Source organism: Numida meleagris, chromosome 1 (assembly GCF_002078875.1).
Source record: "Numida meleagris isolate 19003 breed g44 Domestic line chromosome 1, NumMel1.0, whole genome shotgun sequence".
Lineage (NCBI taxonomy): Eukaryota > Metazoa > Chordata > Aves > Galliformes > Numididae > Numida > Numida meleagris.
In genome coordinates, this window is record NC_034409.1 from 173,844,258 (window position 1) to 173,872,159 (window position 27,902).

Genomic DNA, 27,902 nt, shown 5'->3' on the forward strand with positions numbered 1-27,902 from the left:
AGCTGCAAGGCTCAGTGTTTCCACAGGTCTTATCTTCAATTTCAACCAGTGCTGGATAAAGAATTTTTAGCAGTATGCAGTATGTATTTGGGAATATGCAAGATATTTTGCAACATATATTAGGTTTAAAGTGTTAAATAAACAAACACAAAAAATGCAGCGGCACAAAAATTTTGATTCCAGCCTCAACAACTTCAGCGCACCTCTCTATCATTAAATAATCACCTTCACTATTTTTCTGGTAGAAACACACTTAAACATGCCAAAAAAAATGGTAAGGCAAGGTAAAAATGAGAGTTTATTTCTGCTTCAAGAAAGAAATTACTTCTTCTGTTTTTTTCCTGCTCTGAGGTCCCTGTGTGGGACCTGGAGGAAGCCCTCACTCTTGGCGGGCTGTATTGTTAACTGTGCATACAGATGACCTTGGACATGGAAAGATGAATTCCAAAGGAGCATTCAAAAGATGAAGGTCTAATTTATAAAACCAATAAAGCTTCAGTATAAAAAAGGAGGAGAATAGTCATGAAAAGGATTGCTTCTTGTTTTAAAATACTGAAATTTTTGTGGTTTGCATGGGAGTTTCCGGATAGCATTTTTTAAACCGGTCAGTTAGACAGAGACAAAACATGCCAAAAACAATAGAGGGTTACAACTGAAAGAAAATCACTCTAAAGAGAAATCCCAGTCCATTAATATTTCGACAGTGCACTTTTTTCTCCATGTGGCTAATTTAACACTGGCACAAGTTTCCCTGAAGTCCAAACTCAACAGGTCTAGGCAGCCTTGTCTAGTTGGACCTGCTCTGAGCATCTCCAGAGGTCACTTCTAAAATCTACAATTCTATGATCTTTACAGAGCTGATCCCAGCTCTGCTGATGCCATTAGGACTGTTGCCTCCCACATACGCCTGCTGTTCAGTCTCTTTGGGTGGAATTCATTGCAGCTCATGAGACATCTAGCCCCAGCAGTGACTTAGGTTCCTCCAGCAGTCAGTGGCATGAGGCAAGTATTTCCAGAGAACGCTTCAGTATATCTTTGTTATCTTCTGTTTTAGGATGTGATATATCCAGACATGCCTGCCGTATTCCACTGAATGTATCAGAGGTCTAAATGAGGATGCTTAGGTGTGTCACTGAACTTCAGACAGCTCCAATAGGTGAAACAAATCTCACCCAAGCAAGGAAAATACCAGCAGTACATGTTCAGTGCACACCTTCAGAGTGCTTTCTCATGTTCTCGTTGACTTTCATCAAATAGTTATAATTTAGATAGAGAAATAAATGAACAGATATAAAACTTATTTACAAACTCTTCAGCTCATTTCAGGGGAAGAGAAACAGTGACTATCAACATCTGGTTATGCTGGTGGTGCCACATGGTTTTGTTCCCTGTCAGATGCAGCTGTTAACACCTGGAACACACGCCTAAGGCAAACAAAGATAAAATAATGGAGTTACTGGACCTGAGGCTCTGTAGGGTGGGTAAAGCAGAAATGTTGGAGCATTTTGGAAGGGCTCTCATCTGACCAAATGCCTGTCACATATCTGCAAGTCCAGCAGATATCACACAGGCTCGGCAGAACGCAGTGACATCACTGCAATACCACTTTTGAAGCATTATCTTCTTTTGATTAACAGGATGCCTTTTGTGATGTGACAGGGTGCTTTTTTTCACTTGTGACTACTAAAGCAAAAAAAATACAGATGTCAGAACTCATACATTAACCAGTTCAGCCTTTTTAACATAATATCAATATTGTCTCTTTTTCAGAAAAGGGATTTATAAATGTAACTGACTCTAGAGAAGATTTTGAAATTGGCGATGAAGAGTTTTGCTTTGAAGTTAACTTTACAGCATATCCACCAGTTAAATGCATGTGGCTGTTTTCCCAGAAAACATTTCCATGTAAGCAAAGTTACAGTGAGGATGGACACAGGTACTGGAATATTTTGATATCATTTCAAATGTTTCCATTTTATGCCTTATTTGAACTGATTATCATCTGTATTTCACACTCTCTTTGTATTTTTTAATATGTGGGTGGGCCAGGTGATAAAGCCATGTTAACAAATGGTAGTCCAGTGGTAGTTTGGCTTTCAACAGCAATTTGTTTAGATAACTTATACAATCTCTTTGTTCTCCATGATATAATAAACCCATTGGTAAGTTATGTAACTTTTCAGATTATAAACATTTTGCCATTCTCTTTCTCTCTGACATATTTCTCAGTTACATCTCTTTTGCAGTATTCACGCGGGATCTCAAGTTCTATGTGTTCCCCTTCTGTCATCCTGTTCTTGATGATGTTCCCAGTATCTTTGCTATTGCTCAAATCAAGCCCAGGGCCCTGTAGTTTCCCAGGCAGCCTCCAGATCTGTTCAGCTCTGCCTGTGCCACAGAAACATACCGTTCTGCTAATTACCTAGGTCATGTATTCTTCCATTGTTGCAAAACATGTTGTGAATAAACCTGTTATTTATCTACCTTTTCTGTTATTTCCTAAAATGAAGTTCTGGCACAAGTCCTATTTAAGGCTAATGTTTTCTCAATTCCCCAGGCTTTCTAATCTCTTGATAAGATTATCTGATTTCCTTCAGAGTTTCTTTCAGAGTAGTCCCACACTTTCAAGGTAGCAGCTCTTATTCACCTTAGTGAAAATAAAGCCAAGCTGCTCTTGTGAAGTTTTAGCTTTAAAACAAAGCAAGATGCAGGCAGATGTTAATCCACCCGCGCTAATTTCATCACATATTCTTAAAATATCTCTTATCATCTGCTTAAAACTGTGTCACAGCCTTGATTTCACTTTTTTTTTTTTTTTTGCTTTATTTCCATAGTATTTTAGTACATTTGATCATATCCACTAGTTTTCCAAGTTGTCTTCACAACAGACTGGCCTATTCATCGCATCAGAAGGATACTGGAGTCAGACCTCCGCATGTTTCAGAGACACTTCAGTGGAGATCAGTAAATTGTCATCTCCTGGCAGTGGCCACAGGAACTCTGTCCCTGCTGATAAAGTGAGGGCTGTCATCAAACTTCGATAGTGCCAGTGACTAATCTCCATGCCTGACATGGGCTAGGCAGGTCTGTTCTTTGTGGTCAAGACTGAGTTTGGAAATGAGGTCTCGTGGGACAGCCATTAGAATTTGCTCATCCTTGCCTGAGAATGCCAAATTTATTTGCTTAGTGGCTCTCGTGGACTTGTTAAGAGTAGGGGTCATTTTTTCTCAGACTCTTGGCAGCTGATGTAATTCAGTCCAGATAAGAAGGAGGTGCTGTGGCAGGAACCAACAATAACAACTTTGAGAGATTTGACATAGCTTAGGTAACCCATTAATCAGACGAGTGCAGCTGCTGGTGGCCTCCATGCATGTGTCACCTCAGACAACCTCTGTGGCCCAATGGGGCTGGAGAACAGTTCCTACCTGCAGCCCCACACTGCTGGAGCTTGCCCAGGAAGAGGTTTTGTTCAGCTTGGTGTCTCTAGAAGTGGTAAGGGGAACGAGGTGAGGGAATTCTGCCTACAAGCTGTACCTCTGGAGGTCTGGACATAATTTTAAAGCAGAAGATTTCTCAAAACAGCATGAAAAACATCAACACATACCTTAACTTATTCTGAGTCTAACTTGGCTCACTGTAGTTGACGTCTGTGTAATCCCATCTCTTAACACTTCTACTTTACTCCTTTCATATCCTTTTTCATTTCCTGTTTTTTCCTTTTCTGATTTCTGTCATTTCCTTATCAAGCTGTTCTTCCTGATTACAGATCGCATTAAATTTTATTAATTAACTCTGACCCCTTCTTTAGCTTTTGATTTCAAGTCTCAGTGATTCATCTCTCTGTCAGTGCCCTTATGCTTTCAGAGACTGCTTCAAAATTTCCATTTTCTATCTGCTTTTGTTATCTCTGTGTTCTATCACACTGATGATTTTCACTTCCCCCTAAAAGCAAATGAGTTTTCATATACATAATGACTTCTGTTAGATTTATATTATTTATCTCATATCCCCTTAGATTCTCAGGTATCTAAGGCATTCCTTTTTAATGATTTTCTCATTATTTCATTAGGATTTAATCCTTCAGACCTAGGATTTCAAAAGCAGCAAATGGTTTGTTGTTTGCCATGCCTTTGGCATCTATTTTGGGACAGCTTAAAAGGGATCTGACCTCAGAAAAATCACTGAGTTTCAGTTTTTAATTTTCTAGATTTCTTTTTCTAAGCTAATTACTGCTTTCTCTCAATTTTCTATTGCTGGTATGCTCTTTCCAATATCTGCTTCCAACTCCCTAGAATCATAGAATCATAGAATATCCTGAGTTGGAAGGAACCCACAAGGATCATTGAGTCCAATCCCTGACTCCTCACAGCACCATCCAAAATCCAACCCCTACATCTGAGAGCGCTGCCCAAATGCTCCCTGAGCTCCGGCAGCTTGGGGCCGTGCCCACTGCCCTGGGCAGCCTGTTCCATGCCCACCGACCTCTGGTGCAGACCCTTTCCCTAACCCCCACCTGCCCCTCCCCTGACACAGCTCCATGCCGTTCCCTCGGGTCCTGTCGCTGTCCCAGAGAGCAGAGCTCAGCGCTGCCCCTCCGCTCCCTGTGAGGAGCTGCAGCTGCCAGGAAGCCTTCCCTCAGCCTGCTCTGCTCTGGGCTGACCATCAGCCACTCCTCATACGTCTTGTCCCCTAGAACCTTCCCTATCTTTGTAGCCCTACTGCAGCTGCTTTCATTTCACGAAGAAATTGTCTGCTAACCAGTTTCATTAGCAGTCAATCAAAACAACTGCACTCAAAATGCCAACAATTAAACCTAAGAGTTTTTCTTAAGTTATCTTCTAACACTGATGAACTGCAAAATCTGCCATTTAAATCTGACAATCATTCTGACAAAAATAACCTAACCAAAAGGACAAAAACGGATTCCAACACTGTACGATGATATTCCCCTTTCCCTTCCACTAAATAGGTCAGTCATTCATCAATCTTTATTTCATTGTAGTCTTCTGTTAATAGTTTCTGCACGGGGACTTGTTAGAGCTCTCCCTCACCATTTCCACTGTCACAGCCGTCTTCCTGCAGGTTTGGGTCTTGGTTTCTTACCATCCATTGGGCCACAGGCCATAGTGGTTAGCAGAAGGCTGCCTCCTGCAGAAATATCTCGATTCTTTCTCTCATTGAAACTGAGCTTCAGATGATGAACTTATTTCTGAGTTTCCATTAGATCTTCTGATCTGGAGAGGTTTATCTTGAATGATCCTAACTATCTAGCTGTTATTTTGTAATGCTTTTTATTGTATCCGGTAGAAGCTCACATAGAAATCCTTCAGAGAGTAGAGAGCTTGAACCTTTGCTGATCTTAGCATCTGCACCGGCATGTATTATATACCTTGTCTTCCAATGGACTGGTCACAAAATCACAACCTTACAGCCCAAATGCACTCAAGAAAATGTGAGGAAAATTGCAAGGTGAAATCAGTACTGCAGGGAGAAACAAATCCTCTGAGACATTTACATTCTTTCTGGATTAATGTTAATAATTTAGTCTAGATTCATCATTAGAAGGCATTGAATTGTTTCAAACATGTATATGAATATTTACTACATCAAAAATCTTTTGTCCTTTTCCCTCCTTTTCTTTGCTGCACAGCATTTCGTCAAAGTTCTGCAATCATCAGCACCGTTCTGGGATATATATATTTTATGCTGAAAATGATGATACAGTCATGACGAAAAAATTCACTTTGCATGTGAGAAGTAAGTGACCAAAGGATCCCGGTAACGATGTGGCCAAATCTGAGAGGGAGAACTTTGATCTCTCAGTTAGGGTTTGTCACTGATGTAGATGGAGGTTAGATGTTGTTTTTCCCTTTTGCTGTGTCATACAACAGAAGAGACACAATTAAATGTTCATTATCTCCATCCATTTTGAGCTTAGGTGACTTAAACTTCAGAGTGATCTCTGACTAGATACTGAATTCTATGATCGAGTGACACTCCTGGTGGATGAGGGAAAGGCTGTTGACATAGTCTACCTAGACTTCAGCAAAGCCTTCGACACTGTCTCCCACAGAATTCTCCTGGAGAAGCTGGCAGCCCATGGCTTGGACAGGTACACTCTTGCTGGGTAAAGAACCGGCTGGAGGGCCGGGCCCAGAGAGTGGTAGTGAATGGAGTTAAATACAGATGGTGAATGGTCACTAGTGGTGTTCCCCAGGGGTCGGTGCTGGGGCCTGTCCTGTTCAGTCTCTTTATTGATGACCTGGATGAGGGCATTGGGCGCACGCTCAGTAAATTTGCAAATAACATCAAGTTGGCTGGAAGTGCTGATCTGCCTGGGGATGGGAAGACCCCACAGAGGGATCTGGACAGGCTGGATCACTGGGCTGAGGCCAGTGAGATGAAGTTCAACAAGACCAAATACTGGGTCCTGCACTTTGGCCACAACAATCCCAGGCAACGCTACAGGCTTGGGGCAGAGTGGCTGCAAGATTGTGTGGAGGAAACAGACCTGGGGATATTGGCTTGGCTGAACGTGAGCCAGCAGTGTGCCCAGGTGGCCAAGAAGGCCAATGGCATCCTTGCTTGTATCAGAAATAGTGTTGCCAGCAGGAGCAGGGAAGTAATTGTCCCTCTGTACTCAGCACTGGTGAGGCTCTACCCAGAGTACTGCGTTCAGTTTTGGGCCCCTCATTACAAGAAAGACATTGAGGCCCTGGAGTGTGTCCAGAGAAGGGCAACAAAGTTGATGAGGCATCTGGAGCACAGGCCTTATGAGGAGTGGCTGAGGGAACTGGGATTGTTCAGTCTGGAGAAGAGGAGGCTCAGGGGAGACCTTATCGCTCCCTATAACTACCTGAAGGGAGGCTGTAGTGAGCTGGGGGTTGACTTCTTCTCCCATGTAACTAGTAACAGGACTTGAGGAAATGGCCTCAAGTTGCACCAGAGATTCAGGTTGGATGTTAGGAAATAATAATTCTCTGACAGAGTGGTCAGGCACTAGAATGGGCTGCCTAGGGAGGTGGTGGAGTCACTGTCCCTGGAGGTGTCCAAGAAACATTTAGATGTTGTACCGAGGGACATGATTTAGTGGGAAATATTGGTCATAGGTGGACAGTTGGACTGGATGATCTTGTAGGTCTTTTCCAACCTTGGTGATTTTATGATTCTATGAATTAAACCGTATTTTGCTTTTCAAAGAAATCAATATACTTGAGTATCTGAGCATGTGTTTGAACATCTGATTTCAAGATCCACAAAGCTAGAGAACGTCTCTTATTTAGACACTTAGATATAGATACTTTAACCTCATGTTCTCTATAACAACTATCTGGGAGAGTTTTTGACCTCCTGTACTTCGTGGCAGAGTGCAAGATAACCTGAGTCATAATTTAATGGGTACAACTGAACAACTGGGAATGTCCCTACAATCAACATGGCAGGAGATGAATACCAACAAGAGAGGTCAGGGTTCAGGTATTACGCAGGGCTGGTGAAAGAACATCCAGCATGGGGACAGCTTTGTCCCAGGTTTAGACCAAGAGGACATACTGTGTTAGGTTAAATATCTCCATATCAGGGATGAACAAATTCTCCATTATATACCCTCTTAGGCATGAGCACTGTGCTGGAGTCATTCAGGCTCACAGGGACCAACTGTCTCTGACCAACACAAGCAACATGACCCATAAGCACTCAGCATCATTCAGCCTGGATTTCAGTAGTGCAATGCAGTGTGAAGAGAATCATGGTTTACTTTGTGTCCTTCCATTTTTAGCAATAAAGCTGAGGAAATGAAATGGTGAATACCAAGGAAGAGTCCACTTATCAAATCAGAGGAGGAAGTTATTTTCTTTTTTTCTCATCTTCTTAGTTTACCGTCAACAGAGGGGACAAAATAAGAGAAATTAGTCATATGCTTAAAAAAAAAAATTCTAAAGAAAACCACAAAGCCTAGGAGCCCTTTGAAATACAGTGGCTGTATTTTAACCCTACAGAGACAGAATATATGTGACTACTGGAGAGATATACAGTGACAGGAAGCATACCCATTAGGTGGTAGCGCTCTGAGGTCAGTTTATGTTCTTTTTTTTTTTTTTTTCCTGAAGACATTTGCAAGTTAGAGCAGTTAGTCTGGGGACCATGTAGTGTACCCATGAATGCTGCACCACCTCAGACATGCCTGTCTGCAGCTCACATGCGTGCACAGTCTTGGCTGGCGTGCTTGGTTGTCTCCACTCTGAACCATCGTTGTAGCTTCACCCATTGCTCCATGCTGGGGAGCTGCAGAGCAGCCACCTCCACGCTCATTTTTTGTGAGCCAGGCAACCAGGAGCGGGCTGTCAGGGCAATGCTAGGGCTGAATGCTTGCTCTCAGTCAGAAAAGCAGAAGTAAAGACTTCCAGTTTTGGCTCTGCCACTGTTTTGGTCTGGCCGTGCACATGTAGAGAAGTGGCTACTGCCCTTGTCCACAGCACTAAGACAAGGGGGCTAGAGGAAGGAGGAGAGCTGAGGGCTGCAGTGAGCTCTCGCAATGGCATCCACGTGAGGTATTTTTCACCTACAGTACCAGAATGGGACCTCAGCAGATGTAGTGTTATCACAAAAACATAAAGGTTTTGGTTACCAGAGCATTGACAGAAGTTGTCTTGTGTCATCTGGTTGCAGGAAAACCTGAAGTAACAATGCAGTTATTGTTCAAGCAGATCTCCTGCATCGCTGACAGCTATCCAGCCTCATCCTGGGTTTGGAGGAACTGTCCTGACCTGAACTCATCCATGTAAATGGTCTTCTCTCTTTTTGATTCATTGCAAAGAATGTATCTGAGCCATCCTTTATTAAATGAGGAAAATGGGATATTGTGGCCCACTCCAGGGGAATTACAATCACCGAAACTAGAGAGAGTTTTCAGTATTTTTGTTGGCATTGAATAAAATCTGTGTAGATGTGATGTGTATCCCAGGTTCTTCACACTGTGAAGATGTGTATCCCAGGTTCTTCACACTGAAATATGTCCCCCCACCTCCCCAGACACATATCTACAGTCAAAGTTGGGGGACATTCAGGAATGTGCTAGCTAGTATGGGTTTGATTAATTGGTTAAGCTTTGATTAATACAGCTGTTGCAATGACCTGAAGCCACTAAAGTCAGTGAGAGTGTTTCCAGTAAAGTCAGTGAGAGTGTTTCCATTTCCTCTATTTATTCAGGGCAGTGAGTCAGGCCCTAAAATTTCATGAGAAGCTGAGACAGCATTGAGCTCTTTTATGAATTCTGTAGCTTCTATTTTAGATGTGCCAAAAACTAATAATCCCACACTTGTGGAAGAGCACCAGGTTAAATTATATTTTGCAAGATTATGTAGAAAACTCCAAGCATTTCAATTAGATATGAAAAAATTACGTAGATAACTTTCTCATTCATATCTCTACAAAGGCTTCTGAACATCAGTCTGTTTGTGTAGAAATTGAAGAAGAAAGAAAACATCCAGCTAGAGGGTTTCAAATTCTCCTTAAAACAGATTTCTGGAAAAGAAAATGCTGTGTTTTTTTCTTTTCTTGAGAACTTCCACAAGTAGAAATTAATCCTACATGCAGAGCTTTATTTATTAACTCACCTATGAATTTTTTTAGGTGTACAGTAAGTTAAGCAGTAAACTGATGAATGATAGAAAAGTAAAAAGTGAAGACTGTCTCTGTGTGGGCTTCCTTTCACTCAGGTATAAGGTTCTGTATTTCTACATATCACATCTTAAATAAGCCATTCATGTAGGGTGGATGTTCTTCATTTTAGGCATTGAGTGAGAGAAACTTGTGGCTGAAATCACATCTCTTCAGTGGAGGGAGTCAGAACTTTTGCTCTGGGTTTGTGCTATATTTGTTGTTTTAGTAGCAGCTCGAGTGGCAAGGTAAAGGCACAAGCAGTAGAAATGGAAGGAGAGTGAGTGTGAACCCAGTGTGAGAGTAGAGAGCCCGTTTAATCCCCTGCCCACCCTGCCACGTCTATCACAAATACATGGCACTGGCAACTACTCTGAAACCTCTCTCTAGCAGTGACAAAAAAAAAAAAAACAACTCATATATTCTTATTTTCCTCCCTTCTAATGCAGATGTAAGCCTTGTTTTGAAACATCCCACCTTCTCCCCTGGGAAAAGAGAATGCGAGCCAAAAATCAGAACTGGCTTCCTTTGTTTTCCAGCTGTACCGAAGAAATCAAGGAAGGGATCCAGAACTTCTTGCCAGAAAGGAGATCTCTGGGGTCATGGATTTCAAGCAGTGTTTTAGATGTAAAGGAGACAGCAGCAATGTTCTCTGTTGAATGCTGTGCAAGCAATTTGGTCGGCTCCAACTGCAAAAAGAGCTTCATTAACCTATCAGGTACCAGAAGTCTGTGTTTTAGCACAGATCTTCTCAACTTAATTAAAGCTGTCATGGTAGAACCTGCAGCATTTTTTTATCTGTCTAAGTGGCTGGCCTGTAAAAACACTAAGGGGAAAACACAAGCACTGTGTGTATGCAGTGTGGGGAGTGGTGGGTGAAAGGGAGACATATGTCTCTTCTCTAATCCCAAAGCATAGGCCTCCTTCATTAAAATGAGCAGAAATCCCTCAAGAATCAGAAGCGCAGGATGGAATCATGACAATGCTGGAATCTGCTTTTTTTATTTCCTCTTAGTTATCTCCACCTGGAACCTGGAGGCATCAGCTCTGGGAAGAGCTGAAGCCACGCTGGTAGCTGGTGGCAGGTGCTGGCTCTTGCTCCTGTCCTGGAGGAGGCACACGAGGGACGGATCCCTGGTTTGGGATCTGCTGAGCCGTCTCTCTTCTTGTAGGGCCAATGCGAGATTGCTTCCTTGTTGACCAAGAAAATCAACACGATTATTTGCCCATCCACTTCATGTTTGCTACTCCATATACATCCCATAGGGCAAAACATTTCAGTTCCAGGGAGTGTGCTCTGGCACCTAGGAAATGTTTTGAAGCACCCAGGTATCCTCAGCAAAAAGCTTTCCTTTGTCATGGACAAACAAGCTGTTTGCTGCTTTTGATCGCAGCTGACATAAGCTATGACCACTGATAGAATGTGATCATTTATGTTGAAAAGGCAGTAGAAATAAGCCTAATCCTTATGCTCTTAGAAACTACCAGAATATGAAGACAGACCTCACGTAGCACTTCCTCACCCAACAGCGCCTTTTTGTATGACCTTGGCTAGGTAAGAAAGTTCCTTTCTGAGCAGCAGAACAATTTGTGAAGCAGGCTTTGTGCAGTCCATCCACTCATGCTGGTTCTTTGGTATCTGAGTACACTGGCTGGGGGAAGGTGCAAGGAGAGAGGAGGGAAAACGAGAAGAGGAATTTCTTACTTCTGCTTACGCTAACAAAGTCCAGTCCATGGAAGATGCCAACACCCTGAGATTTATTGATTCATGTAACATGTTTTTTTAAATGAAAGCAGATGTCAGAACTACCCAGAGTTGAGCGTCTCCTGCCCAGCTCCTTGCTCTGCTTGTGGCTCCATTGCATTCCCAGCACAGAGGAAGCTCGGATGTGAAATGGCTGAAAACTGTGGAAGCAACCAAGCTGCTGCTGGCTCTCCTTGTGCCCTAAGGTTTAATCACAATCTCTGGTACAGTGGGTAGTAACATTTCTCTTTTAAAGTTGCAGGAACTGTTTCTTCTCTGCCGGACAATGCTGCACTCTGTGTCTTTGCTGGATTTATTTTCCTATTGATCATTTTTCTGTGCGTACTCATTTGCCATAAATACAAAAAGGTAAAAACAAGCATCAATACCTGCTCTTTCTTCTTTTGTTCCTACCAAGCTGTTTCTTCTTCTCTAAGACTTTTTCTGCATTTTTTCCTTCCAAAGCAATTTAGATACGAAAGCCAGATGCAAATGATACAGGTGATTGGACCGCTGGATAACGAGTACATCTACATTGACTTCCGTGAATATGAATATGATCTCAAGTGGGAATTTCCCAGAGAAAATCTGGAATTTGGTGAGCAGTCTGCAAGGAAAACCATACTGTTGGAGTGGCAGCCTATGCTGTACCAGCTACAAATAACACTGGTCTATTGTGTCTTGTAGGACAGGTTCTTGGTTCTGGGGCTTTTGGGAAAGTGGTGAATGCTACAGCTTATGGAATTAGCAAGGCGGGAGACTCAGTGCAGGTTGCAGTCAAAATGCTAAAAGGTACAATAAACTCTGGGAGCTTTTGGCAAGCAGTGATACATTCTGTTGATTCCAAAGCAGAAGCAGGCTGGAAGCCCTTTAAATACAGACTTTCAACAGTTAGGCCTCACAAATGCTTGGTTCCAAAACCCTATTATAATGCTTTTAAAAGCATGTTTCTGTTTTGGAAGGTGTTGCTGAAGAGCTTTCTTCCTGCAGCATATTGCATTTAGTTCTACACAGCAGAGAAGATCTGTATTGTGTGGGGAAGGATGGAGCTGTTGCATATTCTTTGCCTCCTGTGTCTGAGCAAGCTTGTTTGCAAAGCCTCCAGCAAATCTTCCTGTAACTCATTCCTGAGGGCACAAAAACACTTATTTCCATCCTTTGTTATAGGTCAAGCTTCTTACACTTCTGATTCTCCTTGTTGCTTTGCTCTGGCTATCCTCCCCTCCCATAAAAGCAGTGTCCAGAAGTGAGCACCCCAGGCAGCCAGCAGAGCTCACATATGGGCCTGGACAGCCAGTGCACCTCCCAGCCCATTGTCCCTTGTTCACATCCTTGCACCTGCTTTGCTTCCTCAGTCTACTTCTTGATTGTTGTCTATATGGGAATACATCTTGATTATTCCTGCTCATGTCTTCAGTTCGCTGAGCTCACAAGGACTGAATGCTTGCTGAAACGCAAACCTAAAAGTATTGCTGAAATACAGGATGGCCTGCTATATGCCATGTAATACTTTTTTAGGATGTCCCCAAATTAACTGTGAATCCAATTCATCTGAAATGAAGATATGAATGTGACAAAGCATCACAACCATTTGCATTTTTAATTCTTTGCTGGAGGTTTACAAATCTGTGTAATTACTCTCTCAGAAAAGTCTGACACTTCAGAAAAAGATGCTCTGATGTCTGAGCTGAAAATGATGACTCATATTGGAAGCCATGAAAATATTGTGAACCTGCTAGGAGCTTGCACTATGTCAGGTAACTTGCTCTTGTGGAAAGGTACCAACTAAAGCCATTAGACCAAGGAAGGCTCCTGAACAGAAAAGAAATATTAAAAATTGATAATTGGCAACAGTATTTTAAAAATCCAAGCCTTATTTAATCACCTATATTATCGCTAATTAATTAATGAGTGGTTAGTGATATCATTGAGGATATTACTGTCCCAAGTGATATGAGGCCGCTCCAAGCATCCCTGCGCTGTTCATTCTGCTCCTGCAGTCTTGTAATGGCCTCCCTCTGGGGACTGAAAGTATTTTTCCTTCATTTGCAGATAAATGAAAGGCCATAGGCCGTGATACTCATTCTTACTAACAAGACAATTAGCAGGGGTCACCTTTCATTGGTGAGACCTGTTGCACCTTTATAGCTTGTGCCCCTAACCCCAGTGCTGTTGGTATGGGGAAAGGTCTTTATTCCTTCATCAGGATTTGCAGTCCACCTTGAGAGATGGACCACAGGGGAAAGTCAGTTGCATACACTTTCCAAAGAGACTTTCCACCAATCTATCTGCAGTTCATTTACCTGAGTAGAGGAGATGATTGGGATATTTAATACAGATCAATCCTGGAAGAAGATGGGGCATCCTTAAGGCTGTAATGGGGACACTGCTATAGATAGCAGAAGACATTCAGATTTCAAATATTTCAGGGCCAATCTACTTGATTTTTGAATACTGTTGCTATGGTGACCTTCTGAACTACTTAAGGAACAAAAGAGAAAAATTTCACTGGACGCTGACAGATGTTTTTAAACAGCACAACTTCAGTTTCTACCACAATATCTGTTTGGACCAAAATTCCAGGTAAGACATTCAGCAACAGCTTAATACTTTGCAAAGCTCATTTTAGCTGCATTCTCAGTTCTACTGTGAATGAGCGTAGTTACTGAATTCTTGAGAGTCTGCATACTTTAAAAAGCAAGACCTTGGAAAGAATTGAGATTTGATTCTACTTAAAATGTTCTTATCAGTTATCAAAAGGCTAGAAATCTCTTTTTCTGTTTTAATTTTTGAGAAAACCTTGACCGTGCTCAGATTTTTATTAATCATAACTGATCATGCTATTTCTCTGTAAAACAGTTTACATTTAGCAGATTATGTTTTCTGTTGTGTAACCTTGGAAAATCTGTCCCCCTCACCAGGAAGGGAGCACACCTGAAATACGGTGTGAATACGGATCTGTACAGAGAGGATGAACTTAAAGTCACACAAACAAGCCAAAACATAAATATGACCTCTGGATCAAATGGAATTGCGCTCTGTTCTGAGGAAGGTAAAAGATTAGTTGCTGTTATCCCTAGCAATTATGTTATTATTGTATTTATTACATTATTGGTCTAGCTTGGCTAGACTCAGCAACAGAGGAGGTCCCGTTCTGTTGTCTCTCTTCCCTCCTGTAGAAATGTATTTTGCCAGAGAAGGATTTAACATTTAAGACCTCAGACTTACATTTCTGGTCATACTATACACAGTATTTGAGTATGAAAATATCTTTATTTTGTGTCTGAGCAAAGAAGGTAAAAGATGAATGCTCTTCTTGATGTTGTTCTTGGTAGGAGAGGTGGAAATCCCTGTAACAGTCAATAGAATTAATCAGGGAGTAGGGGACGCTATGGAAAATGTGTGCTTCTGGTTATTTTTACAGATGAAATTAAGTGTGCAAGCAGACAGATGGATGAAGACGAGGATTTTAACGTGCTCACTTTTGAAGACCTTTTATGCTTCTCTTATCAAGTTGCCAAAGGAATGGAGTTTCTCCAGTCCAAATCGGTATGGTGAAAGGTAGCAAACCACTTAGATAGAAAAGACAGCAAAAACATGTCAGTCTATTAAAAGGCAGACAGAGGAAGAGAGCCACACAGTGGCAGGCTTGAATTAAACCTCCTTCCCCAGCTTTGTAGCAAAGACTGGCTTGCACTTGTAGGCATGGCCCTGAGTAAGAAGCAGTGGCTACACCACACACTTCTGCCTACCCTGGCACTGTCCTCGGCCAGGAGCAACCAGGGACTGCCCAGCTTGCTCACCCTGCAGAGAGTTTCAGAGGAAGGAGGCGGCAATTCACAGAGCCCTGTGTGAAGCCACGAGCCAGGGGAATTATTTCCCTCTGAAACGAAATGCTACAGAGTGTTAACCCATCCTATCCTTCTAAGTGCATTCACAGAGACCTCGCTGCCCGCAATATACTGGTGACCCATGGAAAAGTCATGAAAATATGTGACTTCGGCCTTGCCAGAGATGTTGTGAGTGACTCCAACTACATCGTCCGAGGCAAAGTGAGTTCATGAGTGCTCTGTGTTTTTCACGATATTTTAAGAATTATAAGGAACCAAGAAAGGGAAGCCTTACATTTTCGAATTCCCTTTAGCATTACAGATAACTGTATAAACAGTGCAGAAATCTCACTTTCTCTGCCCTTGGGAAGTGCAGATTCTTAGTTTATAATTAGCTAAATTAAGGTATTGATTAAGAGAGAGGTCAAGCTTTTAACTTACCAGACACAAATTGTTTCTAGCTGAGCAGTGAGAGCTACGGCAATGCACCTCGTGAGCCTGTGTCATGGCATGACCTGCCTTCCTTTCCCCATCTGCACAGGTTCGCTTACCCGTTAAATGGATGGCTCCTGAAAGCTTATTCGAGGGGACGTACACCATGAAGAGTGATGTTTGGTCTTATGGAATACTGCTGTGGGAAATATTCTCTTTGGGTGAGTTCTGTAATGTGACAAAAGAGCACTGCTTGCCTTTGGCAGCTCATCAGACTCAAGCTGGATCTGCTCTTGTGGACTCCACAGTCCTGAGTGCAGTTTTCCTACCATATTTTTCCAGGTGTAAATCCCTACCCTGGCATTCAAGTTGATGCAAACTTCTACAAATTAATTAAAAGTGGATTTAAAATGGACCGACCTTATTATGCTACAAAACATGTGTAAGTGTTTTCTTTTTCTTTTTTTTTTTTTTTTTCCTGAGTTATGCACAGAGTGGGGATTTCTATTTGCTAGGTCACTGTTTATATGACCTCATATTTATTTTACACTGTATCCTGTTCAGAAAAGTTGAAGAAGATGAGATCTTCTTCTAACTCTGAAAAAGGTGTCTTGATCTTGTAAGTTTTGTCCTGAAGCAGAAAATGATAGACAGACAATTCTTGTCAGACTCAACCTGAATCTGCTCTTCTGGACTCTGTAGTCCTGAGTGCATTTTTCCCACTCTTTTCTCTGCAGAATCTGGAGATGAGGTTAACATACCAGTACATATCAGCCAGGCCTCAGTCCTCTGATGAGGATTTTGCTAAGGACACCAGTCAAGCCATGTATTTCATTTCACCCTTTTTCCTCATCCTTCTTTGTGCTTGTGCTCTGACGCAGCGTGTTCAAATCCACCCTCTCTCCTGGAAAGTCATCCTGATGCTCTGTGATTCCCATCCAACATCTGCATTTTCATGAAGGCCCTTACCAGACACCAGCAGCTCACATATTTTCTGTCACCTCCTTGCTCCCACAGCTACTGCGTGATGCAGTCCTGCTGGGCACTGGACTCCAGAAGAAGACCCTCATTTTCCCAACTGGTTTCCTCTCTTGCCTGTCAGCTGGTGGAGGCAGAGGGAGCAGTAAGTAAACACAGAAAGAAGAAAAACTTTTTTTTTCTAACTTTTTTTTTTTTTTTTTTTGAGACCCATAGATTACAATGGTCTGAGAAAGCCTTCTGGTGTCTCTTTTTTATAGTGGAACAGGCTGCCCAGGGAAGTGGTGGAGTCCCTGGAGGTGTTCGAGAAACTTATAGATGTGGCACTGAAGGACATTGTTAGTCCTTCATGGGGATGGGAGGGATGGCTGGACTAGATGATCTTCGTGGTCTTTTCCAACTGTAGTGATTCTATGATTCAGTGGGAAGTGACAGACCTGAGCACGGCTCTCCCATGGTGCACAGGGATATCCCTCCTAGGAGGAGGAGGACTGCACCCTACCAGTGCCTGCTTCAGCACAAGAAAAGCAGTTCTCTGAGAAAAATACATTCTAACAGAAGGTATCCTTTGTCTCCTCTTTCCGATGTCTAGGTTTACCAGAACATGAAGAAAAATGTTTCTGCATCCAAATCCAACAACAAAACTAACCCACGTGTAAGTAAGGATGAGGAATCTCTTATGTCCCCAGCTCTGCTCCAACATGAAGACTCTTAGGTTGAGAAATGAACTGGGTTCTGGACTTGATCTCAGTATTTTCCTAAACTCCATGCATAAATGCTTCATGTCACCACTGAAAAAGAAGATGTTATTGCCTGCTGCTCTATTCACATTTCTGATGGGACAGTCCATGTCCACATTACTTTGAGAATACACAGCAATTCATTTCCACTTGAAATTGCCAGCTTTAGAAGCCTGAGTTTTAAAATATCAGCTTTAGTTTACAGGGAACTATAAAAGTGAGTGCGTACAACTGTCCTGCCCTGATTGTCTCAATTGCTGTAGTTTCCCAATAGATGCCCAGTTCAGGTGAGTTCATGTCATTGAGTACTCAGGTGAACTCCAGCCATCCAGCTCTGTACATGCTGGTGAGAGTCAAGCACTCAAAGCAAGTGATTCCTTTTACCTATATAAGCACCTACAACAGGCAGAGGGGGGCAGGAGGTGCTCCTCCTACTCCCTTGTCTAGAAAACCTGGATGACTGCCTCCAACTGGAAGTCTCATATACACTGAACTACAGCAAATCCTGCCCTTTGAGCTCGGTGTGTTTTAATATCAAATACAAATATTAATTTTAAAGAATTTGTCCTCTGTAACAAGTAAGGAGTGTGATACCATGCCCAGCTCCCAGAAGTAAACTTGACTGTATAAACTTGAGTGCCACAGAATGAGAACACTTCTCTTTAACTTCCTTTCAGATTCCCAGGACAATAACCAGAGACTGAGTATTCTTTTAGTGTAGCTAATAATACACATTATCGTCATGATGGGGTTTTGGGATTTGTAAACATGCATTTCACGATGTCTAACTGGATGCATTTGTCTGTACCTCGATGAACTGAGATGAGAATATCTTGGTTAACTGTTTTGTTCTCTTTAATATCTTACAAAATGCTGACTGCAAATAGGGTTTCCAGTGTTATAAATTAATAAGTGTTTGGATAGAATATGCTGTCGTGTAAACTGAGCTGCTCTTTAATAACACTGCTTGAAAATAATTCATGTTTTAATACAACAGTTATGAATTGTATATTTATAGAATCATAGAATCATAGAATCCTTAGAGCTGGAAGGGACCTTTAAAGGTCATCTGGTCAGGCTCCCCTGTAATGAACAGGGACTTGCACAGCTCGATCATGCCGCCCACGGTCTGATCCAGCCTCGCCTCGAAAGCCTCCATGGACGAGGAATCCACCACATCCCTGGGCAACCTGTGCCAGCGTTTCACTACCTTTACTATAAAAAGAAAGGAGGACGCTGGCTCCGGGAAGCAGCCCAGAGTTTCTTCTCGCGTCCCCGGCGATGGGCGCGCACCGGTGCGGGCGGCGGCGCTAGGGGGAGCTCAGGGACCGCCCTGCGCTGCTCGGGGACCGCTCCGACGGCGCCGCGGGGTGCGGGGAGCTCCGGGCGCAGCGAGCTGGTGCGGTGCCGTGCGGGCAGCCCCTCTCGCAATGAGTTCTCCTCCGAATCGGTCATCCTGTGGCTCCAGCAGCGCTCATCAAAATACAAAATCATAGAATCGTTCGAGCTGGGAGTGACCTTTAAGGGCCGTCTAGTCCAGCTCCCTGCGAAGAACAGCGACACCTGCAGCTGTTCTTCGCAGCTCCATCAGGTGCTCAGAGCCCCGTCCAGCCTGACCTTGAGTGTCTTCGGGGACGGGGCATTAGCCACGTCTCTGGGCAACCTGTGCCTCACCACTCTCACAGTAAAAAACTCTTCCTCATATCCAGTCTAAATCTCTCTTTTAGTTTGAAATCATTTCCCCTTGTCCTATCACAACACACCCTGCTAAAGAATCTGTCCCCTTCTTTCTTACAGCCCCCCTTTAGATACCAAAAGGTCACTCCCAGGTCTCCCCAGAGCCTTCTCTTCTCCAGGCTGAACAGCCTCAGCTCTCTCAGCCTGTCCTCTCAGGGAGGTGTTCCATCCCTTGGATCATGCTTGTGCCCCTCCTCTGGACGTGCTCCAACAGCTCCACGTCTCTCCTGTACTGAGGATTCCACATCTGGACGCAGTACTCCAGGTGAGGTCTCACCAGCACAGAGCAGAGGGGAAGGATCACTCCCTCACCCTGCTGGCCATGCTGCTTTGGATGCAGCCCAGGATACGGTTGGCTTTCTGGGCTGTGAGGGTGCATTGCTGCTCATGTCCAGCTGCCATCTACCAGTACTCCCAGGTCTTTTTAAGCAGGCCCATGCTCTATCCTTGTGTCCCCTGCTTGTATTGATAGTGAGGGTTTCTATGACCCAGGTGCAAGACCTTACAGTTGGATTTGTTGAACCTCATGAGGTTCTCTCGGGCCCACTGCTCCAGCCTGTCTAGGAGGCCCTTCTTCTGGTACTGGGTGTGCTTCTCTAACAGAAGCTAAACCACTGTGTTTGGGAGGGTAGGTATGGGAGATCTGGAAGAGAGCCAAACCCTGAATGCCACCAGGACCAACTGTCACTGCCCAACGTGCCCCAAAGCCCCAGGGCTCAGCCAGGCAGGAATGATCGGAGGACGGCGATGCAGCCCAGGGTAGGGCCCTGCTCCCAGGACCTCTGTGAGCAGGAACGTGGGGCGAGGCCCCACTCTCCTCCTGGGAAAGGATCTGGGAGCGAATGGGCGGTGTGGGGAGCAGCCAGACACAGCTCCTCCTCGGAGCCAGAGCCCTGGGCTTTGTTTGCTTTGGAGGGAATGGGTTTGTCCCTGGCAGAAGCGCCGTCTCCTCCCTTCTTTACAGCCTCAGTTCTCAAGCGGGCAGTGGGGAGGGGGCACGAGAACCTGTGGCCCTGGGGAGAGCATTTGGGGCAGTGGTTGGGGGAATCCCCTGAGCTGCGCCACAGAACAATGCATGCAGGAGCCCCATCCACTCCCTCGGAGCAGCTTCTGCCACCTGCACAAAACATCACCCCCGGAACCACAGGGTCCTGCAAGGAGGTGTGCAGCCAGCGCCTCTGAAACCTTCGACCTTGCAAACAACGAAGTGTCCTCACCATGTCTGTGCTGAGTGCACAGCCCTGCAGCACTGGGCCACTGTGGGGAGAGGAGATGGGGCCCCAGAGTGGGAGAGATGGGCAGCGCATGGTAGGAGACACGGTCATGGGCCGCCTCGCAAAGGGCACATCTCAAAGCCTGAAGATGTAGGGAATGAGATGGTTATGAGGATGAGAGGGCATTGGCCTTTGTATTGCCCGAGGGTCAGGGACAGCCCCAGAGCTTGCTGCTGGCGGACGTGTGCTCGTCATATTGCAGCCGCGATTGGGCACTTTCCTCTGGGCTTAGCATGGACATGGGCAGCGGTGGCCATCCTCTGAGCGGTGTTTTTGGGTCTGGGGATGACAGCAGCCATCCATGCTCAGGCCCGACGGCACCTGTCCGAGGGGCAGAGCTGTGCTGAGCTGAGCTGAGTCGTGCTGTTCCATGCCCCCACCCCCGGCCCCACTCCTTTCCAGCAGCGGCCCCGCTCGTAGCAGCGTTCCGCATCCAGCCCGCTCCTGCAGGCATGTGCTTAAACAAGCCGGGTATCAACCCCACGATAAAAGTATTGGGTTATTCTGCAACGTAATCTACATCAAAGCCTCGGGGGCTGCCGGCTTGAAAAGATCCAAGATGTTTTCTAAGTCCTTATCATGTCTGTGCTTAGGGGGAGCCATAAATTCCACAGCTCGGACGCACCAACCCTCGGTTCCTCCTTCCTTTCCCTCTCCTCGGCCACCAAAGCGCTTTCAAGAAGTTTTTTTTTTTCTCCCTCGCAAACAAAGCTCCCGGTGCCGCGCCGTTACGGTGGGGGAGAGGGGAGGACCCACCCACCCCACCCTGATCTTCTCCCGAGAGACAGAAAAATTGCTTCGCGAAAACCTGAACGCGGTCGGAACTCAGGCAGGCACCCACTGCACCTCGAGGGCGGGGGCCGCGCTCGGCCCTTCCCGGGGCTCCCGGAGGCGGCTCGGACAGGGTCCCCGTGCCGCTCTGTCCCGGGATCCGGCTCCAGGGACGCGCCCCGACGGGGACCCTGTTCCAGCAGGCAGCGGGAACGCCGTCGGGGGTCCCCGCCCGCGGCGTTTCTGCCTGACGGAGCTCAGGCGGATCCCCTCGGAACTGGCGATGTTCTGCTCCAAGCAGCGCTGGGGCTGGTGGAAGGGAGCGGGAGCTGAGAAGAGCCGCAGCCCGAAGGGAGCTCGGCCATTGGCGAGGCTGAGGCAGAAGCGCTGGTAGAACTGCGTGGGGAAAGCGGGGATCTGCATGAAAAGAAAGTGGGGAGAAACGAACGGCCCTGCAGGGAAACACGAGGTCAACATAAAATAAAATAAAATAAAATAAAATAAAATAAAATAAAATAAAATAAAATAAAATAAAAATGTAAAATATAAAATAAAATAAAAATGTAAAATATAAAATAAAATAAAAATGTAAAATATAAAATAAAATGAAAACAAAACCCCAAATCCCCAGGTGATATTTCACTCCCAGCGGCCGTGGTTTGGCATTTGTCACCTCTGGAGGGATAGGGTCGTTTTTCCTCGCTCAGGATCTAGGGAAATAAAAGCATAAACAAAATAATAATGATAATACTTTTATAATGAAAAAAAACAGAGAGGGGGAAGCATTCCCCCGTCCCGGCCAAAGCTGCAGCCTTGGCCGTGCCCCACGCACTGTCCCCAGAACCTCGAGGAGAGAGAAGGGAAAACCGCATGGGAAACACAGCCGTGAGTCCCCAGCCCCTCGCGAAGCCTCGATCGCTTTGTAGGGAGGATACAAAACTCCTGCCTGGATCAGAACGCAGTGGGTCAGGGAAGGCACGGGGACCCGGGTCAGGCGGGGGGCCCGGAGAGAGCCCGGGATCGGGAGGGGCACCTTCAATCCGCCCCGGCCGGAGAGCGCCGCGTCCCGCCGGGCTGAGGGTCTCAGCGGAGTTCGGTGCGTTTTGATGCTCTGCGTTCCGAGTTGTGTCTTTTTAATGACCCTTTCCTCGTTTATGGCACCATCAAACTCCATCGGCGCAGCCCGGCAGTGACACAGCGGGGGGACGCGGCACTGCTTCTCCGGGGCTACACCGCACGAGGGGACAGAGAAACCGACGGTGCCGCCCGGCACCCCGCGTCCCAGTGTGCTGCTGTTGTTGTAGGGTCGCAACCGCGACCCTGAGCGACGGCCAAGAGATCGCGTGGGCAAACGGATTTGCTGTGCGGGCGCTGAGCGATGCGCGCAGCGAACGTGCCCCGACGGAGGTGGGCCGGGAGCGGGGTTCCGTCCTTCTCCGAGCGCCCCGATCCCCACGGGGAGGGACAGGGGATCTCTCTCGGGGGACACGTCGGGAGGCGTCGCAGGGTTATTCCCATAGTCCGGAGCAACCCCACGATCGGAGCCAGAGCTGCCGTCGGAAGAGGGAAAATAAGATAGTTTTGAGGGACTAGCGGATTGAGAGATGTGAACCGTTCCGTCGAAACGGGAGGAAGGCTGCAAAACGGTCACATAGCCCTGGGACAGAGAGATAGAAGGAGGCCCCGGACACGCGTGTAGGTCCCGGTGGGACCGCGCCCGTCGGCACCGTAGCGCCCGGGAGAGCCGTGGAGGGGGGCAGGGGCTGCGCTGGGAAAACGGGGGGACGCTGCCGTCCGCATCCACCTCTCTCGGCGGTGAAAGGTTTCCTCGCCGTGCCATGGGAAAAGATGCAAATATGCAAACGTTTTCTGGCATTGTCCTCGCTCAGGGTGAAAAGTTAAAGCATAAAAGCGGCGGGGGGAGCCGAGGTGGGGGGGACGCCTCTTCAAAGGGGGCTCCTGGCCGGGGGGAGCCGGCTGCCGCCCGCACGCTCCCCGGGGCGGGTTCTTGAGGCGTCGGGGTGGGAAAATCCGGGGGTGCCGGGAGGGCAGGGCTCGGCCCCCGGGTGGCCCCAGGCGGATGGGAGCTGAGCGGGGCCAGCGTGGGTCTCGCGTGGGTACCGCGGCCTGCACTCTTCCCTGCGGTGTCCCTCCGGGGCTAGGGCAGCGGGTGCCGCGGGTGAAGGCTCACGTCGAGGCCGTCAAGGCCTGGACGGGGTGGGCAGCGCCGGGCCTCGGAGAGAAAGGAGCTGTGCCCATGGCGGGGGGTTCTCCGCTTACCTCTCCTTCATCGAGTGGGAGCGGGTGGGAAGAGCGCTAGAAAGAGAAACGGCCGTGAGGTTTGCGGCTTAAAAACAACGACGACGACAAAACGGCTTTTGGGATTTTTAATCAAAACCTCCCTCCTCGCCCCCAGCACCAACAAGGAGAAGGGGCGACTAAGGCGCAGCCCGATCCGCGGTTCCCATCTTCCCACCCTCGCCCTTAGATCTCCCTCTCTGTCTTTTGCAAGTCTCTCGATTTCATCCTTTGAACCTGTGATTGGAGGTTAAAGTGCACCAGGTTGCAATGGAAGGAGGAAGCTCTTAAACAATAAAGGCTTGAATATTTAGCTGTGATCAGGTCGCTGCCCTCTCCTTATCTTTTTAAATGCAAATCGTCTTTTAGGGGTAGTAGCTATATACCCAGCGCCTCTCCACGTCACCTGCCTTTGGTGTGTCTGGGCCATTACTAATAGAGCCTTGTAAACAATCGTTAATCATGTAAGCGCTGCCGGCCATCGCCTTCGGACCGGGAGCGCTCGGCGGCGGCGAACTGCGCGGGGCCGCGGCCCCTCCGCCTGCCCCCTCCCCGCCGCGGGAGCCCGGCCCCGGGCGGCGGCGCTCCGACGGCCCCGGCAGCGACGCTCCGACGGCCCCAGCAGCATGCCGAGAGCGGCCGCCGGGGCCCCGCCAGCATGTACGTGAGCTACCTCCTGGACAAGGACGGGCCCATGTACCCCGGCCCCGTTCGCCACTCGGGGGGGCTCAACCTGGCGGCGCAGAACTTCGTGGGCGCCGCGCAATACGCGGACTACGGAGGCTACCATGTGAACCTCGACGGCGCGCAGTCCCCCGGGCCGGCCTGGCCCGCGCCCTACGCCGCTCCGCTCCGCGACGACTGGGGGGCCTACGGGCAGGGAGCCCCGCCGCCCGCCGCTGCCGCTGCCGCCGCCGCCGCCGTGCACGGCCTCAACGGCGGCTCCCCGGCCGCGGCGATGGCCTACAGCCCCGCCGACTTCCACCACCACCATCACCACCACCACCCGCACGCCCACCACCACGCCGGCCCCGCGCCGCACTGCTCGGCCGGGGGGATGCAGCCTCTCGGCGCCGCCCCCGCCGCCGCCGCCGCCTCCGCCGCCCCCGAGCCGCTGTCCCCCGGCGGGCAGCGCCGCGGCCTCTGCGAGTGGGTGAGGAAACCGGCGCAGGCCCCGCTCAGTAGCCAAGGTAAGCGGGGGGTACGGGACGGGGGTGGAGGGGGCGGCGGCCCTAAACCGACCCGCTCGGGGGCTGCTCCTCGGCGGCGTCTCCGCGGTACTACGGGGAAAGGGCCGAGAGTGGGCCCGTGCCGGGGCGCGTGGCAGGGCAGGGATGTCCCCTCAGTGAGGAGAGGAACTGTTTGGTCGGGGGACAGCCGGACTCCGGGGCGCGCCGTCGGGTGGGCAACCGATTCGCCGTCGGGTTCATCCGGTGTGCGGAGGAGCGCGTGTGGCTCTCCACTCCGCTCGGCCACTTAGAGCCACTTAAAAGATTTTTATAACCAATTACAGTCATATAAATCATCGGCCGCTGTCGCTCCGCATTCGCTTCTGGCTCGCTGGGCTCCTGCCCCGAGGAACCGGGCGCTGCGGAGGCTGCGGCCCCCACGGGCCGCCCGGTGGGACCCGGAGGTGCGAGGGCGTTCCCTCCCACCCCGTTGCCCCGGGGCCGGCGCCGCGCTCCGTTGTGATGTTAATCCCCCACGGCCCGGCCGGGCCCTCTCCCTTTTATATGAGCAGAGCTGCGCGCTGCCCGCTTTGATATACACCTTCCGCTCCCATTGTCTCTTTTTCTTTCTTTCTTTCTTTCTTTTTTTCCTTTTTCCTTCGTATTTATATTTCCATATATATATATGGCTGAAAAAAAAATAAAAATAAAAAAGGAGCGGTGACTTCCGCAGCCACCACCGACTGCGTCCGCCACCCCCTCCCCCGGCCCTGTGCCCGGCGCTGCCCCCGGGCTGCGGCGTTCCCCTTGCGGGGTCGGTGCGGAGCGGCCGGGCCCTCCGCATTCAAATTGCGCCTTTGGAGCAGCGCGTATGGTAATGCGCGGGGCCGGGGGATGAAAGCGGCCGCCGCCATTTGCTCAGTAGTGGTAATTCAAACAGAATGTGGCTGTCATTAAGGCTTTGAGAAGGGTTTTTCTTTGATAAGATCTCCTTGTCCCGCATTGTTCGGGGTTGTGTTCCCCATTCAGAGGCTCTGGGAGCTCTCTCTGATCGCCCTTGTCTCCTCGCGGGGTGCTTTTGTTGTGCTCTGCGGCACTTCACCTGCACGGAGTCGGCCCGAGCACCTGGGGGGTGGGGGGGGTAGGGGCTGCCCGCGGCCCCGCTCCGTGGGAAGGGGCCGGGAAGCGCCGCTTCAATCACAGCGCTCCGAGAGAGGGGGGCACGGGAGGGCCGCGCCGTCCGCTCGTTTCCCTCGGGCCTTTATTTCTGTGCGGTGTTTTCTGTACGATTTTGGAACCCCAAAGCCGCCCGCCGGGCCCAACGCGACGCGCTCTGCTCCCTTCTTCCCCTTCTGAAGCGGAGCACCCGACCGATCCGCGCTGTCCTTAGAGGGGCTTCACTTTTCCCCGTTATTTCTTTCTTTTTCCCCCTCCTTTATTATGACTATTTTCTTCTTTCCCCCTCTTTATTACTGCTCTTTCGTCTTCTGAAGTTGTAAAACTTAATCCTCGAACCTTAAGCGAATCTTAATGCCACCAGAACTGCAAACCAAAGTTGTCCCCAGCAAAACGAACGGGGGTGCAGCGGGGCGGGGGCGGCGGTCACACCATTCCCGCGGCTTTCGCAGCCCCGGGGCGGAGGGCTGGTGCTCCCCTCCGTCTGCCGTTCGCAGCTCGGGATCTGCAGGAGGCCCCATCCCGCTCGCCCCACTCGCCCCTTTCTCTTTTGCTTTCTCAACGCGGCTTTGTTCTCCGCAGTCAAAACCAGGACGAAGGACAAATACCGCGTCGTGTACACCGACCACCAGCGGCTGGAGCTGGAGAAGGAGTTCCACTACAGCCGCTACATCACCATCCGGAGGAAAGCGGAGCTGGCCTCCAGCCTGGGGCTGTCGGAGAGGCAGGTCTGTGATCCGGGAGCGGGCTGCGCGGGCTTGGGATGCGTGGATCGAGTTGCGCGGGGCAGAGTGGAGCAGGTTGGGATACACGGGGCGGAAGCGTGCAGGGCAGAGATGCGCAGATCGGGTTGCGCGGATCGGGCTGCGCACGTTGGGATGCGCGGATCGGGTTGCGCGCCCGCCGCGGAGCGCCGTGCTTTGAGACTGACAACCCTTATTCGCTCTCCCACGCCCGGCAGGTGAAAATCTGGTTCCAGAACCGTCGGGCGAAGGAGAGGAAGATCAACAAGAAGAAGCTGCAGCAGGCGCAACCCGGCGCCGCGGAGCCGCTCAGCCCCTCCGCCCCCCCGCTGCCGGGCCCCGCGGCCGCCCCGCCACCCGCCGGGCTGGGCCCCGCCGCCCCCCAGTGACAGCGGCCCCGGCCGAACGCAGGGACTGCACGGACCGCGTGGGGACGGCCGGGCCGGGCCGGGGCCGGGGGACCCCGCGGACACAGCGGGAGCGGCCCCAATGCACTGCAGCGCCGTGTGTACAGATGTACAGTGAGCGCGTCTCGTCCGGGGAACCGCGGCCGCGGCTTTGTTGTTATTAATATTATTATCGTTTTCTTTTGTTGTTTTTATTTTTTTTTTAAACCCTGGTGTTTGTTAGGTGTAAGGGGAGCGCGGCACTGCCCGCCACCCCCAGTGAATCTCAGGGATTGGTGCGAAGGTCTGAGCGATGCTGTTGGGCTGATGATGAGTTTTATCGGGAAAAAAATTAAAGCACATTTTTTTTTAATTTCATATTTTACATTTTATTTTATTTTATTTTGGTCACAACTGCAAATATGCAAAACGTTCATCCTAAGGGCTGGATGAGAGCAGGCGAGGTGGTGTTAGGGGCGCAGCAGTGAATGGCTCGATGTCAGACACTCGTAGGCTCTGTATGCCCCATGCTGAGAGCCACCATGCAGGGATGGGAAGAGCAAAGCCTCTGAAAATCATGTCCAGCCACACTGGGGTGAGGATCCCATCCCGTGCATGCAAACAGCTTCAAGGTGCCCGCTTGGCACCACTCGCAGTGTCCCAGCACTGATTAATTGTCACCTCCCTGTGCTGCCCGCCTTGCTTGGAGCTTGTGCCAGTGGTCAATTTTCAAAGTCTCCTTGGATATCCCAGCTCTGCTTTCACCACCCAGAGCAGAGAACTTTGGGGGAACTCTGCACCCATCCACAGACGCATTGTGGGGCGATTTATGCAGGTTTCTTGCTGGGTGCAGTACCCATGCTGTGCTCTTTGCACATGGGCTCGGTATGCACCATGCACCGATGCTGGCATCTGAAGAATTCCAATCTGCACCCCAGCGATGCCAGTCCACCAGGCACCAAATGGA

General features: G+C 48.5%; 2 protein-coding genes across 4 annotated transcripts in view; both read left to right on the top strand.

Moving 5' to 3' along the window:
- Positions 1 to 18,358, top strand: part of FLT3 (fms related tyrosine kinase 3) — a 35,985-nt gene extending 17,627 nt beyond the window's left edge. The window contains exons 9-24 of one of the 3 annotated variants that reach the window (XM_021378768.1): positions 1,771 to 1,936; positions 5,651 to 5,757; positions 8,668 to 8,779; positions 10,197 to 10,375; positions 11,658 to 11,770; positions 11,867 to 11,999; positions 12,089 to 12,193; positions 13,048 to 13,158; positions 13,831 to 13,984; positions 14,323 to 14,453; positions 14,826 to 14,950; positions 15,331 to 15,453; positions 15,773 to 15,884; positions 16,006 to 16,105; positions 16,681 to 16,786; positions 17,234 to 18,358. In XM_021378768.1, coding sequence (XP_021234443.1) covers positions 1,771 to 1,936; positions 5,651 to 5,757; positions 8,668 to 8,779; positions 10,197 to 10,375; positions 11,658 to 11,770; positions 11,867 to 11,999; positions 12,089 to 12,193; positions 13,048 to 13,158; positions 13,831 to 13,984; positions 14,323 to 14,453; positions 14,826 to 14,950; positions 15,331 to 15,453; positions 15,773 to 15,884; positions 16,006 to 16,105; positions 16,681 to 16,786; positions 17,234 to 17,356 — 2,000 coding nt within the window. In that variant the 3' untranslated portion in view covers positions 17,357 to 18,358. Of the gene's footprint in view, positions 1 to 1,770; positions 1,937 to 5,650; positions 5,758 to 8,667; positions 8,780 to 10,196; positions 10,376 to 11,657; positions 12,000 to 12,088; positions 12,194 to 13,047; positions 13,159 to 13,830; positions 13,985 to 14,322; positions 14,454 to 14,825; positions 14,951 to 15,330; positions 15,454 to 15,772; positions 15,885 to 16,005; positions 16,106 to 16,680; positions 16,787 to 17,233 lie in introns of all 3 variants that reach the window. The other 2 variants (XM_021378758.1, XM_021378776.1) reach the window with 2 other exon arrangements.
- Positions 24,120 to 27,268, top strand: CDX2 (caudal type homeobox 2). The gene is made up of 3 exons (XM_021386326.1): positions 24,120 to 24,651; positions 26,389 to 26,534; positions 26,768 to 27,268. Exons 1-3 carry the CDS (start codon positions 24,120 to 24,122, stop codon positions 26,936 to 26,938), a joined length of 849 nt encoding a protein of 282 aa, XP_021242001.1. The 3' UTR covers positions 26,939 to 27,268.

Coding starts and splice junctions, on each gene's coding strand:
- CDX2 (XM_021386326.1), top strand. CDS start 24,120: ATGTACGTGAGCTACCTCCTGGACAAGGACGGGCCCATGTACCCCGGC. Junction 24,652..26,388: donor GGCCCCGCTCAGTAGCCAAG/GTAAGCGGGGGG, acceptor TGTTCTCCGCAG/TCAAAACCAGGACGAAGGAC. Junction 26,535..26,767: donor TGGGGCTGTCGGAGAGGCAG/GTCTGTGATCCG, acceptor CACGCCCGGCAG/GTGAAAATCTGGTTCCAGAA.